Here is a 16,153-nt window from a genome sequence, read left to right on the forward strand (position 1 = left end):
AACACTGAAATAAACCAAACTTAACATTCAGAAGTTATCTAATTTACTTATATATCATGTTTAACCTCAGTAGCGAAATATCTATTAATAAAAATAGTGTACATGTATGCCTTAATAAAAACAAGCAAGTGAGATGTTAGAACGCTTTTATTTTAATTTTAGTGGACACTCAATACAATAGACAGCTGCTGGGGTTTGTTTAACCTGAGTAGCGAAAAGACCGCGGGGGGGTTGAAAACGATGAGCCAGGAGTCCGCTGTTCTCGCCGGCTTTAGTGATCCTTGACCTCGCTGTCTGCTATGGAGCTGGCGGGTCACAGACGTCTCCGAAACCATCTGAACACGTTTGGAAATATATGATATCTTAATAAATCGAGCAGATATTTGAAGTTTGCACAGCTACTTTCTCGCTTGAAAATAACTTAAAAGTGTATTTTGTGACCCAGAAATAGTAATATTTAAAAGTTTTTAGCCGAAGCTATGAGCTATATCAGGTATCATATAAGATAGTACTCGTAGGTGAGAAGATGGAGAATGGCTGCTTGGATAACTGCTCTGCTTTGCCTTACTTGGCATGCACTGGGTGATGATGGCGAGGGTGGTTATCAGTGGGCTGGCCGGGTTTCAAACCAAGCGTGTGTGATTTTGGGGCTTTTTGGAGAGGCATGGCGCAGCTCATGAGTGTCCAACTCCAGGCCTCGAGGGCCGGTGTCCTGCAGGTTTGAGATGTGTCCCTGATCCAGCACAGCTGATTTAAATGGCTAAATGACCTCCTCAACATGTCTTGAAGTTCTCCAGAGGCCTGGTAATGAACTAATCATTTCATTCAGGTGTGTTGACCCAGGTTGAGATCTAAAACCTGCAGGACACCGGCCCTCGAGGCCTGGAGTTGGACACCCCTGGCGTAGCTGCAAGCAGAATGGCAAAAACCTGCTGATAACTGGAAATTCCTCGAGACGGGAGAGGTAAGATTTCCAGATGAGTTATATAGTAGCAGGTGTGTAGTTCTACAGAGAAGATGATATACAAAAGTTACTAAAGAGTAAACGCAGAGAAATGAAGACAAGAGACAGAGCCCATTTACTACCATGGCAGAAATACAAACTGCTGGAGATCTAGCACCACAGCTCCTAAATGCACAGCCTCTTGATTTCAAACTACCTGCAGATGTGAGTGGATGAGCTCAAGGAAGCAACTCCACACAGAGGTGGAGACCAGAACAAAGCTGCCTCAGACCGTCCGATCTGGCCCAGTCCCTGACTTTCACTCATTTAGAATTTATACATATCATGACTCAAAAGTCATGACAACTTACAGGAGGTGACACCATTAGTCAAGAAAAAGGAAAAGAAGCTTTGTTTTGAAATTAACAGAACTAAATAAAATGAGTGTAGAAGCTTGTTTCTGTTATCAATAAGTCCAAATTTGGGGTTATTAAATAAAAATTTCCAGTGAAATCTGCGAAATTGATGAAGTTAAAAAACAAGATGCAATATGCTTAATGGTCCATCTCAGGGGTCAGCAACCTTTAACACCCAAAGCGCCATTTGGACACGATTTCCACGCAAAAGAAAACACTGGGAGCCGCAAATACTTTCTGACATCTAAAATGAAGATAACAGTCTATATATTGTTTTTATACCTTTATGCTTTGTGTGAACAACTGAGGTGTGTTGCTTATGAAATCCATGAACTGCTATAGAGAAAATTACATTTTCTCTATATTTCTCTATCATGGCATAAATAAAATTTTTCTTTTATTTATGTAATTAACACATTTTGAACTCTTAAAGAAATATAACAAAAGGAAAGCTGAACTAAAATGATCCAGCAAACAAAACCTGTGGTGAGCCGCCACCCTTATATCGTCTTTGTGCTTTTGGAGCCTTGACCTGACTTTTAAAAAATAATTGGAAAAAAAGCTCTATGCTGCTAAAAATTGAAAAACAGATATTTGCAAAATTCTGCCTAAATATGTATTTTACCTGGTTAATGTGTGCGGCGGGGCGTGGTCTGCAGCGCCGCTGCAGGGGAGGCGGGCGCACCTGAGCGGCACCCGCAATCACGCCTCGCCGCCTTAACGTCTGTGCTCTCTATGCTGTTGTGTTGTTGTTGGTGTGTGTCGGGCTGTGAGCTGAAAAGCTACAGCCGGCTGTACAGCAACTGTGTGTGAAAAGTGGTCAATAAAGAGATGCTGAAAAGCGTGTTCATGGAAACATCGTCGAGTCTGCCGTGGTATGTTTACAATGGGACTTCTGCTCCTGAAGCTCTGCGCACAGCATCTGGAAATCGGGGCTGTACGAAGTCACTTTCATCTTTACGCAGGACTGTAAGCTGTCATCTGTCAGGCGCGAGCGGTGTTTGTTTTAACATAGTTCACGGTGGAGAACAGCTGCTGACATAATGTGGATCCGAAGATCCACAATTGGCCTACCTGGGGTTGAAAGTCTCGATAAATGCACGGCGTTTCAGCGGGTACGCCGGCTTCCGTGAGTGTGACGCTTATTTTGAGCGATCAAAAAATAATAGAATATAATTTTATGTTTGTATTTCAATATCACAATAATCTTCCAATTTAGAACTACAAGTTAACAAAGAACTAACATAAATAAAATACACTTCAGCCAATTACTTAAAAAAACCAAATTTATTTTCCCAAACCACGCGGAGCCGCACTAAAAGGACTAAAGAGCCGCATGCAGCCGCAGGTTGCCGACCCCTGGTCTATCTGGTGTCCCAACTACAATCACATGGTTAAACCTGAAGTTACCTCACTAAACCTCAAAGCCTGCATCACAGTGAAGGCTTCTCATATCACAGCACATGCAACATGGACTTTACTTTCTTTACTTTTGGGAGTTTAAATGTTCATTTTTCAAAATTTAAATCCTCTGGCCGTAGTGTTATCACGCTTGTTTAATATACTCTGACAATTAAGAATACCAAAAGACATGAAAAATATTTTCTTACAATTTTATTCTTGTTGTTTTAAAAATCTCTAAATTTCCAGTGGAGACAATTTAGAGAATTTTTATGTTTTACAAGAAATTTAATTCAGTCCAAATGAGTTCCAATTCACAATAACAGTGCTTAACAAAGTTAGTGGAACATCACCTAATGTAAGAATTTAAGAAATTTGGGGTGTTCTTATTTCTATGACAGGTGATGTAATAAATTTGTTAAGCACTGTATATGTAGAGTAAAAACCCTACAATATAAGAGAAGAAAAACCCCAACAATCAGATGATCCCCTCTGAGCAAGCACTTGGCAACAGTGGAGAGGAAAAACTCCCTTTTAACAGGAAGAAACCTCTGGCAGAGCCAGGCTCAGGGAGGGGCAAGCCCTCTGCCACGGCTGGTTGGGGGTGAGGTGAATCAGACTGCAAACATCTTAATCAGACATGTCTTACCTGGTAGGATGGACGTTCGCTGGAGAAAAAAATGGGTTAAATTGACAATTTTTTTTCAAATACAATTATTTAAATATGTGTTGCAGTCTGATTCACTTTCACATTTTTCCTCTCTTTTCTTTTATAGATGGAGTTCATGGGAAGCTAGTTATGCCAGCTTTCCATGAACTCGGAACTTGTACAGACAGGAATACTCACGATTGCCCCAGTTGTCCAACACATGCAGCGTAATGGAGCGGATGACGTCTACTTTGTCGTCCTGAGAGACAAAACAAAAGCAAGATGGGTTAGTTGCATAATAGTTTTCTTGACTCTTGAAAGGATGGTAAATTTAGGAATACTGTGATTATTATGAGGGAGGATATACAGATAGCAAGGGGAGCTAACCTCTAAGTACTCTGGATAGAAAAGTCTATGTGCATGTGTCTAATGGCACAGTGGACTCACGGGTATCCTGAATGTTTGGAGTGGATCTCCATTTTCATCATAGACGAATGTTCCCAGGTGGACACCACTGTCGTCTAATGCTCTCTTTCCCTGAAAAGACAGAAATAAATACAGATAAAGTTGTTCTCTATATACACATATGTAAAATGCAACAGCTGAACAGTGGTGCAGTGGAAATCTGTGACTTACAAACACTGAAAACATCCTGGGAGCACTGGAGACCTTTCCAGATGGTGACACAGTCTTAGAAATGTGACCCAGTGTCACATGGCTGATGGCGATGCTGTGTGGCAGCTTAATTGTTAAATGTCCCTGGGAGCCCGCAAAACTCCAACACACTCCTGGGACCATGGGTGCTCCACCCTACAGAGAAAAAGAAACAAAAACAGAGTTCAGTTTGGACCGCTAGTGTTTGACTATTAAATCATGCAGATGTGTGAGATAGTATCTTGTTTTTTTGTGAAAGTAGATTATACCTGAATAACGACTCTTGGGCTTACACAGGGTGGTTTTGCGGGTATCAATGTAAGCCCCCACAGCTTCAATCCAGCCTGTTCTGAAAGGTAGGATGCTGAAGACTGTTCTTTAACAATCTTTGCTCCTGTAGATAAAAACACAGGGTGAGAAAGGAATCGCAAAACAACAACAAAGAAATTCTGATCCGATTTCATGTCTTACCCAGTTCCTCCAGAGCAAAGTTGGGCATCCTGTCCCCAACTGGAAGAAGGAAGTCAATTCTTTTTCGTAAGTCTATTAACTCCCTTTGCAGCTCTTGTAGCTGCCTTTCCACCTGTTCTTGTCCATTCAGTGAGTACTGCAATTGAGAAGAACCATTCATGTTATGATAGATAGATAGATAGATAGATAGATAGATAGATAGATAGATATAAAATAATAATAATAATAAACTGTCATTGTCTGATTAATTTTCAGGGAATATATTATGAGCTTCATATGTTTTTCATACCTCACTCATGAACGGGGTGGAAAAGTCCATTTTCAGCCCTCCAATACTGAAAATCAATCCTGGTGGATGAAGAGAAACAGAATAAGAAGAGAAGCTTAATCCAGAAGAAAAGCACATAGTACTAGAAAGACTGTAATTGTTTGTGGAAGGAGATCATTTACCAAAACACAAGGCCAGCATGAGGACCAAAAGTCCCAATGCCTTGATGGCTCTAAAGAGACCTCTGCTGCTGCCACTACTGTAGTCAACAAAATCATCGTTATTGTAGTCCACAGTGTCACAGTCAACAGTGTTGTGTTCAACTGTGTCTCGGTCAGTATTGTCAGGGACTGGACGGGGACGTCGCCTTTTGAAAACTCTGCACAGAAAAAACAAAATCATGGAAGAAAAAATGTACATGGAAGAACAAATGGATTATGATTACAACACATGCATCTATGTCAGTGGATGACAACAAAGAACATGTAGACCAGCACTAACCTGTGTAAAGTCTCCTTGTAGGAGATTAAGGGCTCTCCTTGGCTGCCGTAATAGCCGTTAGACTGAAGTCTTTGGCTTCTTCTCAACATGGCTGTAAAATGAAAGGGAAACATGGGGTTAAGTGAGTCTCTGACACAAAGCTTATCAGACTTAACTATGATTTGAGCATGTTTCCATCAGAAGCAACTCTGTACAAATCAGTGCAAATTCTCTTATATATAAACTTCACGGTGCCAGCTTGTTCTTTTTAATGAACAGAATAATATTTGAATCACACCCATTTATGAAATCCGCTCTTAATAAAGAACTTTATTTTCCCAGTGTCTTCAAAAACATAGCCTCATATTGTTATGATTCATATCATAGCAACAGATCACAACATTTTCTTGCAAAAAAATCTCTTTCACATGTCAGTTTGTTTGTTCACAATGTAGTTTTTAAAATTCAGAAAAAGAGGAAATCACCACAGCGGTAAAGAAAAGCTCAAAGCAACTAAATGAATTTGGCCCAAAATCCTGTCAAAAGGTTTTAAGAATTAAAAACTCTTTGTTTTTATAGTTAATATACAAAAGGAAACAATTTTGATCAGACAAGCTGCGTCTAACAGGTAAGCAGTAAAATCACCTTTACAGTAGAATGCACTAAAAAGTGCTTTTCTGACATAATCAACTGGATATCATTTTTAAAATGTTCAGATTTGAAACATATTAAATGTAAGATGTGAAGCTAAAACATACTCTGTTTTTGTACTTGTTGATTTTTAGTCTAAAGAGCACTTACCTTCACTTAAAACGAAAGTTGAAGAAACTGAATCAGTAAGTGCGCTTTTCCGTAAATTTGGACGTTTAGCACTTCTCACTGAACTCATCTGAACCAGAAAACTTAGGTGCAGGAGAAAAATTTCAAACCGCAGCTTTTTCAGGGACGTTACAAACGGATACACGCACAAATCGAATATGACGCACGCGCGTTCCATAAGAGCAGCGCTTCGTGTGCGCACGCGCAAAGGTGTGAGTGTAGTTCTGTTTTTTTTTTAAATGAAATTTGCTCTTAATTAAATACCTTTCCTTCTCAGTGCCTTTATAAACACCGCATCATATTGTCAACATTCATATAGCACAACACAGGCGCTCACGAGCCCATGTGCAAAGGTGTGTTGCAGTGAATGAAGAAAACTTTTCCATATTCACTGTCACTAATTTGTTTGATTTTGCTGTGAGAAAATTGTGACGTATATGAGAATGAGGCAAGACCACGGTCATTTAAATACGGTATTAAAGTGTAATGAAACCGTTTCTCAGAGGGAAAGTGTGATTTTAGGACACTCGAGCCAAACATTAGCGGGCATCATTCTAGCTTATAATCAACAGCGGATCCAATGCGGATCCGGGTCGGATGAGCTGGGAAGCGACCGATCCGAATCGATCCAAAGGTTGCCGGTTCGAGCCCCGGCTCCGACAGTCTCGGTCGTTGTGTCTTTGGGCAAGACACTTCACCTACCACGTACTGGTGATGGCCAGAGGGGCCGATGGCGCGATATGGCAGCCTCGCCTCTGTCAGTCTGCCCCAGGGCAGCTGTGGCTACAACTGTAGCTGCCTCCACCAGTGTGTGAATGTGAGAGTGAATGAATAGTGGAATTGTAAAGTGCTTTGAGGGTCTTGAATAGCGCTATATAAATGCAATCCATTATTATTATTTAAACCAACTGTCAACTGGTATTTTGTAAATATAACAATAAACGCGAATTCACTGTGTGATTGTGTAACTTTATTAGCAGGGTCCTCCTGAAATGCACCAACAACATTGAGAGTAACATCCTCCTCTCTGCTTCTTGATGCTCTCCGGTCGCTATGGTAACGCGTAAATAGTTCTTTCAAAATAAGACGCACGGCTACAACACGGGAAAAGACCCAGGGAACCCGACTTAACGATTAAAAACCCTGAAAACCATACACTTCACACCCGAGCCTCAACTCTCGCGGCCCGGTACCAAACGGACCCGGGTGTTGGGGACCGCTGCCGTGCAGAAGACACGGCACTAGATTGATTGACAATGGTCTACAGCAATCAGAACGCACAAAACAATTTGCTGTTAAAAAAAAAATAAATCAGCGAAACAGCGAGTCCGTGAAAGGTGAACCGCGTTATAGCGAGGGACCACTGTACAATAATTTCCAGTAGCACTGCTGATATATGAAATGGTGAGTTTTGAGGTTGTCTTCAAACAAGTGCATTGTACTAGAAAAGGGTGTTTGGAGGATTAAAAATGTAAAAAGTAATGACTATTTTATATTTGTGAAAAAACTTTATGCAGAAAAAGTAGCAAAGAAACAAAAACATAACACACGGACAGTTTTGGCCACGAAAAAGCTGGAGGGATGGTGATTTTTTTTTTTAATAAACCCAGATTGTTTAAAAAAACAATTAGAATCAAATTTATTCATCAGCAGCATCAATAGTAACAAAAATACAATTTAGTTTTCGCTGTTTTTTTTTTTGTTTTTTTTGTTTTTTTTATTAGTAATATAAACATACAAACAAAATGCACCATATATTACAGATTCAGAGAATAGACATTTCTTACATATTAGCAACTTTCATACATAGTGAAAATAAAAAATAAAAAATAATATAAAGATGGGGTCACATAATTTGACAGATTATTAACTCACTAAATCAAAATCTTCCATAAAGGAAACAAAAAAAGCAGCCTTTTTCTTTTTAACTAAAGTCAAAGATTTAACCAACAGGTTTAAGTCGTTTTTCCAGTAAGCTAGTGTTGGTTTAGTTTTAAAAAAGCGACATTTATGTATAAAATGCTTGCACAAGATTAATAACACATTAACACCATAATTAGCTTTCTTTTCTTTCAAAAACACTCCAAACATTATCATATTTAAGGTAAATGGGGTCATTTGAATCCCACTGGAATAAAGCCAGGTATGAAAATCCAACCAAAATATTTGTATAAAATTGCACAAAAAGAATAGATGGTCCAAATCCTCCTCTTCTGTTTCACAAAATACACAATTACCCGTTTCTATTTTGAATCTATCACTAAGGAGTCTATTTGTCGGGTAAATTTTATTCAAGATTTTAAATTGGACTTCTTTCCCTTTAGGAGGGATAGGGAAGGTGATATAATCAGTTCTTATTTTTTCAATTTCTTCCCTTTGGAAATCTTTTAATATGTAATTACGTCTAAGTAAATTTGGAGAATAAAGACTCCTTAATGAAGATCTAAGAAACTTATTATTGCATTTAACATCACAAAATCGAATACCATCTATATATAATTGCCTTAACTTGGGGGAGATGTCAGAATATATTATATCATTTACAACTATGTTTTTAAGTGACAATGGAATGGATTTTATAACCCGATTAAATTTACTTTTAGAACATTGGATATTAAACTTTTGGCAAAAATCTTGATGTCCTAGAACATGTCCTTCCTCATCTACAAAATGGGCAATTGCCCAAACACCTTTTGAGAACCAATCTTGAATAAAAATAGATTTCCTGTTCATCAGTATATATCTATTGTTCCAAATTGGGCTATTATGTGGAGTGAAATTATGTTTAAATAACATTTTCCAATAAAGAAGGACCTGTTTATGGAATTCAGAGAGTTTAACAGGTAGCTTAGTAATTTCAAAGTCACACTTTAGGAGAAAGTCGATACCCCCCAGTGTGTTAAAGACCTTACTTGGTATAAAAAACCAAATGGAGTGTGGATTATTTAGGAAGGATTTTAACCATTTAAGTTTCAAAACACCATTCATTATATCAAAATCAATTGCGTTTCCACCGCCTTCAATGTATGGTTTAACCAAATCATCTTTAGATATATAATGGCACTTATTCCTCCAAATAAAATTAAAATTCAAGCTATTAATTGTTTTAATAACTTTATTCGATATTGATAAAGAGTAAGCTGGATATATAAATCTAGATAAACTATCCATTTTGGTTAATAATATTCTTCCAAAAATTGTGATGTCTCTTTGTAACCACTTATTTAAGATTGTCTTACATTTGTCAACATTATCTAAAATATTCGCTTTTTCTAAGACTTTGTGATCTTTTGAAATTGTGATGCCCAAATATTTTACCTCCTTCTTCACCTTTATATCGTACAGTAATTGTGAATTACACTCCTTTAATGCCAATAATTCACATTTATTTAAATTTAACTTTAAGCCTGAAGCTTTTGAGAATGTAGTGAGTATTTGTTTTACCAGGGGAATCTGATGTTCATTTTTTAAGAAAAGAGTAGTGTCATCCGCAAGTTGACTAATTATTAAAAAATTATCCATAATCTCAATTCCGGCAACGCTGCTGTTTTTAATTAGAATTGCGAGCATCTCCACAACCATTATGAACAACAACGGAGAGCTTCCACACCCTTGCCTAATTCCTCTTTTGACGCTAAATCTTTTACCAGTACCATAGCCTAATGACACAGAGCTATTTATATCATTATACAGTATATCTATTATCTTCCTAAATTTATCCCCAAATCCAAATCGAGTTAGTGTTTCTAAAATAAAAGGATGTTCTACTGAATCGAAAGCTTTATAAAAGTCCAAGAAAAGAATAAAACTGTCATCACCAATTAGATCATTGTAGTCCAGTAAGTCTAAAACCAATCTGATATTATTATGAATGTTCCTGTCTTTCAAAAACCCTGATTGTGTCTCACTAATTATACTTGAAACCCCTTGTTTGAGCCTTGTTGCAACTGAGCTAGAGAAAATTTTATAATCTGTATTTAATAAAGTTATGGGCCTTAAGTTATCCAATTGTCGTTTATCTTTGTTTGGTTTAGGAATTAATGTAATTAATCCTTGTTTCATGCTAGACATCAATTCTCCCTTTTCAATACTGGCCAGTATAGCTTTGAATAAAATTTCCCTTAAGTCTTCCCAAAAAAATTGGAAGAAATTAACTGTAAGCCCATCTGGACCAGGGGATTTATTAAGCGCCATTTTCTTAACAGATGCATCTACCTCTTCAATTCTAAAGTCAGATTCACAAAATTCCTTAAATGATTCATCAATTTTAGGGATCAGATTATCTATTTGATCAAAAAAGACATCACAATCTGCTTGGGAGAACTGTGAGGAGTATAAATTGGAATAGAATGTAGAAGTTTCATTCTCCAAAATTTTAGGGTCGTCACATTCAATGCCATCAATTAACAGAGAAGATATAAAATTTCTTTTTTGTCTGCTCTTTTCTAAATTAAAAAAATATGAGGAATTTCTTTCCCCCTCCTCAATCCACTTGGCCCGTGAACGCACAAAAGCTCCTTCTGCTTTATTTAGGTAGAGCTGATCTAATTTAGTTTGCAACTCCATAAGTTTACTCCTTTCTTGGGTATTTAGATCATCTTTACTACAGCAATAAGTAATTTCTTGGAATAATTTACATTCATATTCTCTTTGCTTTTGACTTATGTTTTTACTGAATTGAATACTAAATTCTCTCATTTTGAATTTAATGAATTCCCATTTACTGATATATCCTACAATTAGATGATCAGCCATAATATCTTTTATAATTTTTTTGACTATGTTGCAGTAGTCTTCATTTTGTAAAAGTTTGGCATTGAACTTCCAATAAGTTCTTTTATTTGATTGTCTAATTCCCGATTCTAAGCACAGTTCAATAAAGCAATGATCAGAAAGAGGTGCATTTGACATCACAACTTTTACAGTGTGGTTAAGAATGATGTCACTTCCTAGCCAATAGTCTATTCTAGATTTACAAGCTCCATTTGGTTTAAACCAGGAAAACCTCTTAATTCCTGGATTTCTTACTCTCCAAATATCTGCTAAATTGTTATTTATCAAAAAATCTATAATTAGGTTATTTTTTTGTGGTCTACCTGTCCTTGAGGGCCATCTATCAGTCCATTCATCAGGAGTCATATTCCAATCACCACCCATTAAAATGTATTCTGTAGGGTATCGACCTTTAAGTTCAAAAATATTTAGAGTTATATCTTCTAACATAATTTTATTCTGACTTTCATTATTATATCCATAAACGTTGACTAAAATGAAAAACAAACTTTCAACTCTCATTACAGCAATCAACCAATGACCATTCAAGTCAGTCCGTTGTATTACAAGATCCCCAGGAAAGTTATTGAATAAAATCGCTACACCCCCCGACCTCGTTGAGCCATGGCTAAACAGGATTTTGCTGCCCCATTGGTTTGACCAAAAAGATACATCACCATCAGATGAATGAGTCTCTTGTAGAAAAATACAGTTTGATTTTTTACCTTTGCAGTACAAAAATAAGGCTTTTCTTTTAACAGATTCTCTTAAACCCCTAACATTTAAAGAACCAAAACAAATGTTAACATTCAACATGAACTATAGACAGAATATCACTCACCACGTGAGAAAAAAGAAAAAAAAAGTACTAAATGCTGAGCTCCTCAGACCGCGAACAAGTTTCCACTATTTCAGTTTTTTGTCATTTTTAGTTCTCCTGTCTTTCCTCAACTTTGCGTCCATCAATGAAGGCATGTGGACCACGAAAGTAGGCTCGTTTACCCGCACGTCTTGCCTCCTCCACCAGAGGCCATAGGCGCTGTTGCCTCTTGTATGTCCTCCTGCGGCAACATCTCAGCGAAGCTGAAGCCTTCTTGCTTGCAGGTTGAAGAGTCTTTGGTGCGCCTCCACAATTCTTCTTTAATTCGCCTCTGTGTGAATAGAATAATGATGTTTCTGTTTCTGCCATCAACTCGTTTCCCTAAGCGGTGGACAATATCAACGGCCTCTTCTAAGTTCAAGTCAGGGGCAATCTTCTGAAGCGTTTGCAAAACCTTCACTCTAATGTTTTCGTCTTTGTCTTCCTTCACCCCTTTCAGCTTTAGGCACCACCTCATTCGGTAGCGCTCTTGTTCTCTCACTCTTCTTTTCAAGTCTTTGTTTTCTTTAAGCAGCTGTTCATTCGCATTTGCCAGTTTAACAACTTTCAGTTTGCAATCAACTATCTCTGCAGCATTAAACTCTACAGCCTTAGCCAAGCTGGCAACCATAGCTGCACTTTGTCTGTTTTGTTCTTTGATATCCTCCAGTTGTGCTTCAAATTTCTTGTCAAGTCCCATAATGGCTTCAAAAATAGTTTTATTGGAGATATCATCTTCCTTCTCTGAAGATTTTGTTCTTTTCTCCTCTGGAGGTTGTTTTGATGGAGTTGGCGGCGCCGAGTCTGCTCCCCGTTCTCGCTTGTTTAAGCCCACGTTGGCAGCTTCAGTGCTAGCATAGCCATGGTCACTGACTTTAGCATGCGACGACGTCTTAACATTGGGGTTTGACGGCACAAATTGCAGCTTTGCATTCTTAATAACCTTTTGGGCATCCATAGTTATAGTTCGAGTGGAAAGAGAATAAAGTTACTTAGTAAATTTTGCGGTCTTTCGGAGCTCCTGAAAAAACACGACTGTTCAAGCCGCCATCTTGGTGCCTCCCCAGCTAGACCGAAATTAAAATTTAACATATTGTTAAAGTCAGTAAAATGGCGCCTGAAGCCTGTTGTGACGTGAGCTCTGTGTCTGCTCTAGAAACTCTGAAATTCTGTAGATCTGAGCCGTACATTAAATACTCACATGAACCTGTACTTTGAATTCTGTATGAGCTGTATAAAATACAGCTATGCATAAGTGTTTTGAATGAATAATTAGATTAGATAACTCTAACTCTAATGATATAGAAATGAATAGAAATGTGACATGAGAAGGTGTGTCTTTGACTGTTCCTGTATAACTTATTTTCGGACTAGTTGACAAGTTATGCTCCGGTCATTTGATGTTTCCAAGATAGATGTTCTTTTGTAATATAGTTAATTTTTCTTTGTATATTTCATTTATCCACCATCATACATACAAGCTAAGAAGAGGTCGTTATACTAACAAGAGGTATCAACGCTGGGCCAAAGTTCAGCACATGGTTAAAGTTTGTAATCCAGCCAGGGTGTAAATATCACTCAGCAGCCAGAGCTGAAGCAGGCAGCATCAACACATAAATCTACTCTACCCGGCTTAAATCACAAGAGCACCTCTGACCAAAAAGCTGTAGATTTTTCTTGTTTGCACAAATTAATCCAGATTCACATTAATTGTGTTCACAGCTCCAACAAAATGAGGAAGAGGAGGGGGAGAAACACAATTAGGTTGAATTACAATTGGATGGAAGGCGAGGACAAGGAGAAGGAAGCTTTGGATGAGGAGGAAGAGAAGCAGCAGGAGCATCTTTAGGGATCTCTGTGATGTCATTGAGGTTTGTTTCATTAATATGGTCCTCTCACAAGGAAAGATGACTTGTTTTAGTTCACTTACTTCCTGTATTAAATAGTGATGTGCAAAACGTTGTGGAAAACCACAGAGCAGGCACGTATAGGGCATCTGCAGGTAAATGAACATCAAATCTCTAAGACAGACTGAAATCTGTATATTTATCACCCTTATGATAAAACCCATGTCAGCCATTGGTTTATGGACTTTGTATTTTGAAGCCTCAACATTTGCTTTATTGCTGTTGCTATGTTGGGACCATATTAGGATGAGGGATCAGAATCTGGAGTCATGCACACTATTGTTTCATTTAGTGTGTATCCATAAGATTCGTACAGCAGAACTGTAGAACTGTAATAGCAGGCTTGTACAAAGTGAGGCTTTGTGCACTCGTTTTACTTCTGTCACCCTGTTTTGATGCAGAATTCATTTGAAATCAGGCAAGAACTGGACTTATTTTTATAATGTGTTCTTGTGAATTGATTGTGTATCGCATATGTTTGATTTGACTTTCTGCAAGACAACAGTCGTCCGCTGGCCAAAAAAGTTTTCCAAATACCTCCACGTTTTCAAGCCTGGATTTAGAAAAGAATAGCAGAAAAAATCTGCACCTCCTGCTTCAGATGCAATTTGTGTTTCTGTGTTCAGAGGCAGCGGCGAGAGGGGAGACCTCGGCTCATCCAGCTGGAGAGCCTGACCAGGAGGAGTCGAACATTAACTCAGCTCTTCCAGGGCACCCTGCAGACTCGGCTGCTGGCATCGGCGAGGGATGACGTGAACGCCAAACTGCAGTCCATCACAGGTCAGCTGCAGGTATGCGAGTCAGACCTTCTGAGGAGGGTTTCACTTTTCTCTCTTCTTTATAATTGACTCTTTTCTCTCTCTTTCAGCTCCTTGTCTCAGAGTGGGAGGGATTTGAAGCACAAAGGGAGGAGCTTGTCGTTTGGTTGGCTGATATGGATGTCGCCTGAGTGAGGTTGACCAGCTGACAGGAAACACCAGTGAAAAACTGAAACAACTGCAGGTGTGGGCTTGTTTTGATATGACATCCTTGTTCACTTTTTCCCACCGAGGCTTCTAGACTTCTGATTGGCCAACATTTCCACACGGTTAGGAATATATCGCCACCTGTTGCTTTGGCATGTTCCTAGCAGCGTTTTCCTTCATTTCTGCGTTTACGTGTGGACGGGATTATTTTTTAAAACGAAAACGGAAAATCTCAGTGTTCAAAAATACCCGTGTACGTGTGGACGTAGCCTAAGTGATCTAGGTCAGCGGTCTCCAACCTTTTTTGCGCCACGGACCGGTTTATGCCCGACAATATTTTTCACGGACCAACCTTTAATGTGTCGCGGATAAATACAACAAAATAAAACTAGTACCGGTACCGAAAAAAAGAAGATTTATTCATAACGCACGTGAAAAGACCCAGGAAAACAGAGTTAACGATAAAAACGATAACAAAATAACGCTGAAAACCGATAAAAACCCTGAAAACTATACATTTCACACCTGAGCCTCAACTCTCGCGGCCCGGTACCAAACGACTCACGGACCGGTACCGGTCCGAGGCCCGGGGGTTGGGGACCGCTGATCTAGGTAGCTCTGTTTTCCAAGTTCAGTTAACGCTAGAAATGTGTTTTGGAGTTTGTACGTGCTTTGTCTCTAGGGGCCACGTATATATTTATATATAAACATATATAAATAAAACCATGTTTTGTTTTGTTTTTACATTAGTAATTCCTTTTGTACATAATTTTATATTGTTGTTAATAATAAATTAATTAAAGCAACAAAACAACCTGAAGAGCTGGTTGGGAGTAGTGATGTGCGATACCACTGATTTCCTTTCCGATCCGATACCAAGTAATATTCAGGGTGGTATCGACGATACCGATCCGATACCGATACTTTGTACAAAAACTTATTTTATTTATTGTATCTCAAATTATAGCATCATAATGATTACAGGACATCAGATTACTTATTATTATTATTTAATAATGCAGAGTTCATCATATAGAAATACAAAAAACTGAAGTTGTGCTATTTGAACACCTTGCCTGCCTGCAGCACTAAAGGACTCCGTGAGAGACGTCTGTCTCGCCCCAGCAGCACCTGTCCCTGTCCTCCTCTTCAGTTCGCCTCAACATACGCTCGTCATATTCTGTGATATGATTTACTCTGAGGTGTTTGACCATGTTAGTGATGTTGACACAACCATACATGCCAACCCTCCCGATTTTTCCGGGAGAACACCGAATTCTCCCGAATTTTTCCCAATTTTCCACCCGGACAACAAAATTGAAAAACCATATCACAGAATTTATAGCGCGGCCCAGCCAATTCCAGTTTCCAACAATGGCTACTACTACTGCAGCTGCTTAGTTTTAATATTACTCTTATTTCTCTTTCTGGGTCGCAAAAAAACTTTTAACATATTTTCAGGTGAGAATGTAGCTGTGTAAACTTCAAATATCTGAGCCGACCGACACATCGTTTTCAAACCCCCGCGGTCTTTCGCTGCTCGGGTTA

General features: G+C 38.5%; 1 protein-coding gene and 1 long non-coding RNA gene across 2 annotated transcripts; both read right to left on the bottom strand.

The window, feature by feature from the left end:
- Window positions 1–2,713: 2,713 nt before the first annotated feature.
- Window positions 2,714–5,079, bottom strand: LOC146372841 (SUN domain-containing protein 3-like). The gene is made up of 7 exons (XM_084951594.1): window positions 4,985–5,079; window positions 4,824–4,882; window positions 4,535–4,670; window positions 4,333–4,457; window positions 4,046–4,219; window positions 3,857–3,946; window positions 2,714–3,668 (listed from the first exon to the last, which is right to left on the bottom strand). Exons 1-7 carry the CDS (start codon window positions 5,001–5,003, stop codon window positions 3,558–3,560), a joined length of 714 nt encoding a protein of 237 aa, XP_084807720.1. The 5' UTR covers window positions 5,004–5,079; the 3' UTR covers window positions 2,714–3,557.
- A 1-nt stretch (window position 5,080) lies between these two features.
- LOC146372842 (uncharacterized) lies at window positions 5,081–7,695 on the bottom strand. Its single transcript, XR_014802266.1, has 3 exons — window positions 6,084–7,695; window positions 5,304–5,394; window positions 5,081–5,181 (listed from the first exon to the last, which is right to left on the bottom strand). It is a non-coding gene; the product is annotated as an uncharacterized LOC146372842 (long non-coding RNA).
- Window positions 7,696–16,153: the final 8,458 nt, after the last annotated feature.

This window comes from Perissodus microlepis, chromosome 14 (assembly GCF_051167445.1).
Source record: "Perissodus microlepis isolate ML-2025 ecotype Zambia chromosome 14, ASM5116744v1, whole genome shotgun sequence".
Lineage (NCBI taxonomy): Eukaryota > Metazoa > Chordata > Actinopteri > Cichliformes > Cichlidae > Perissodus > Perissodus microlepis.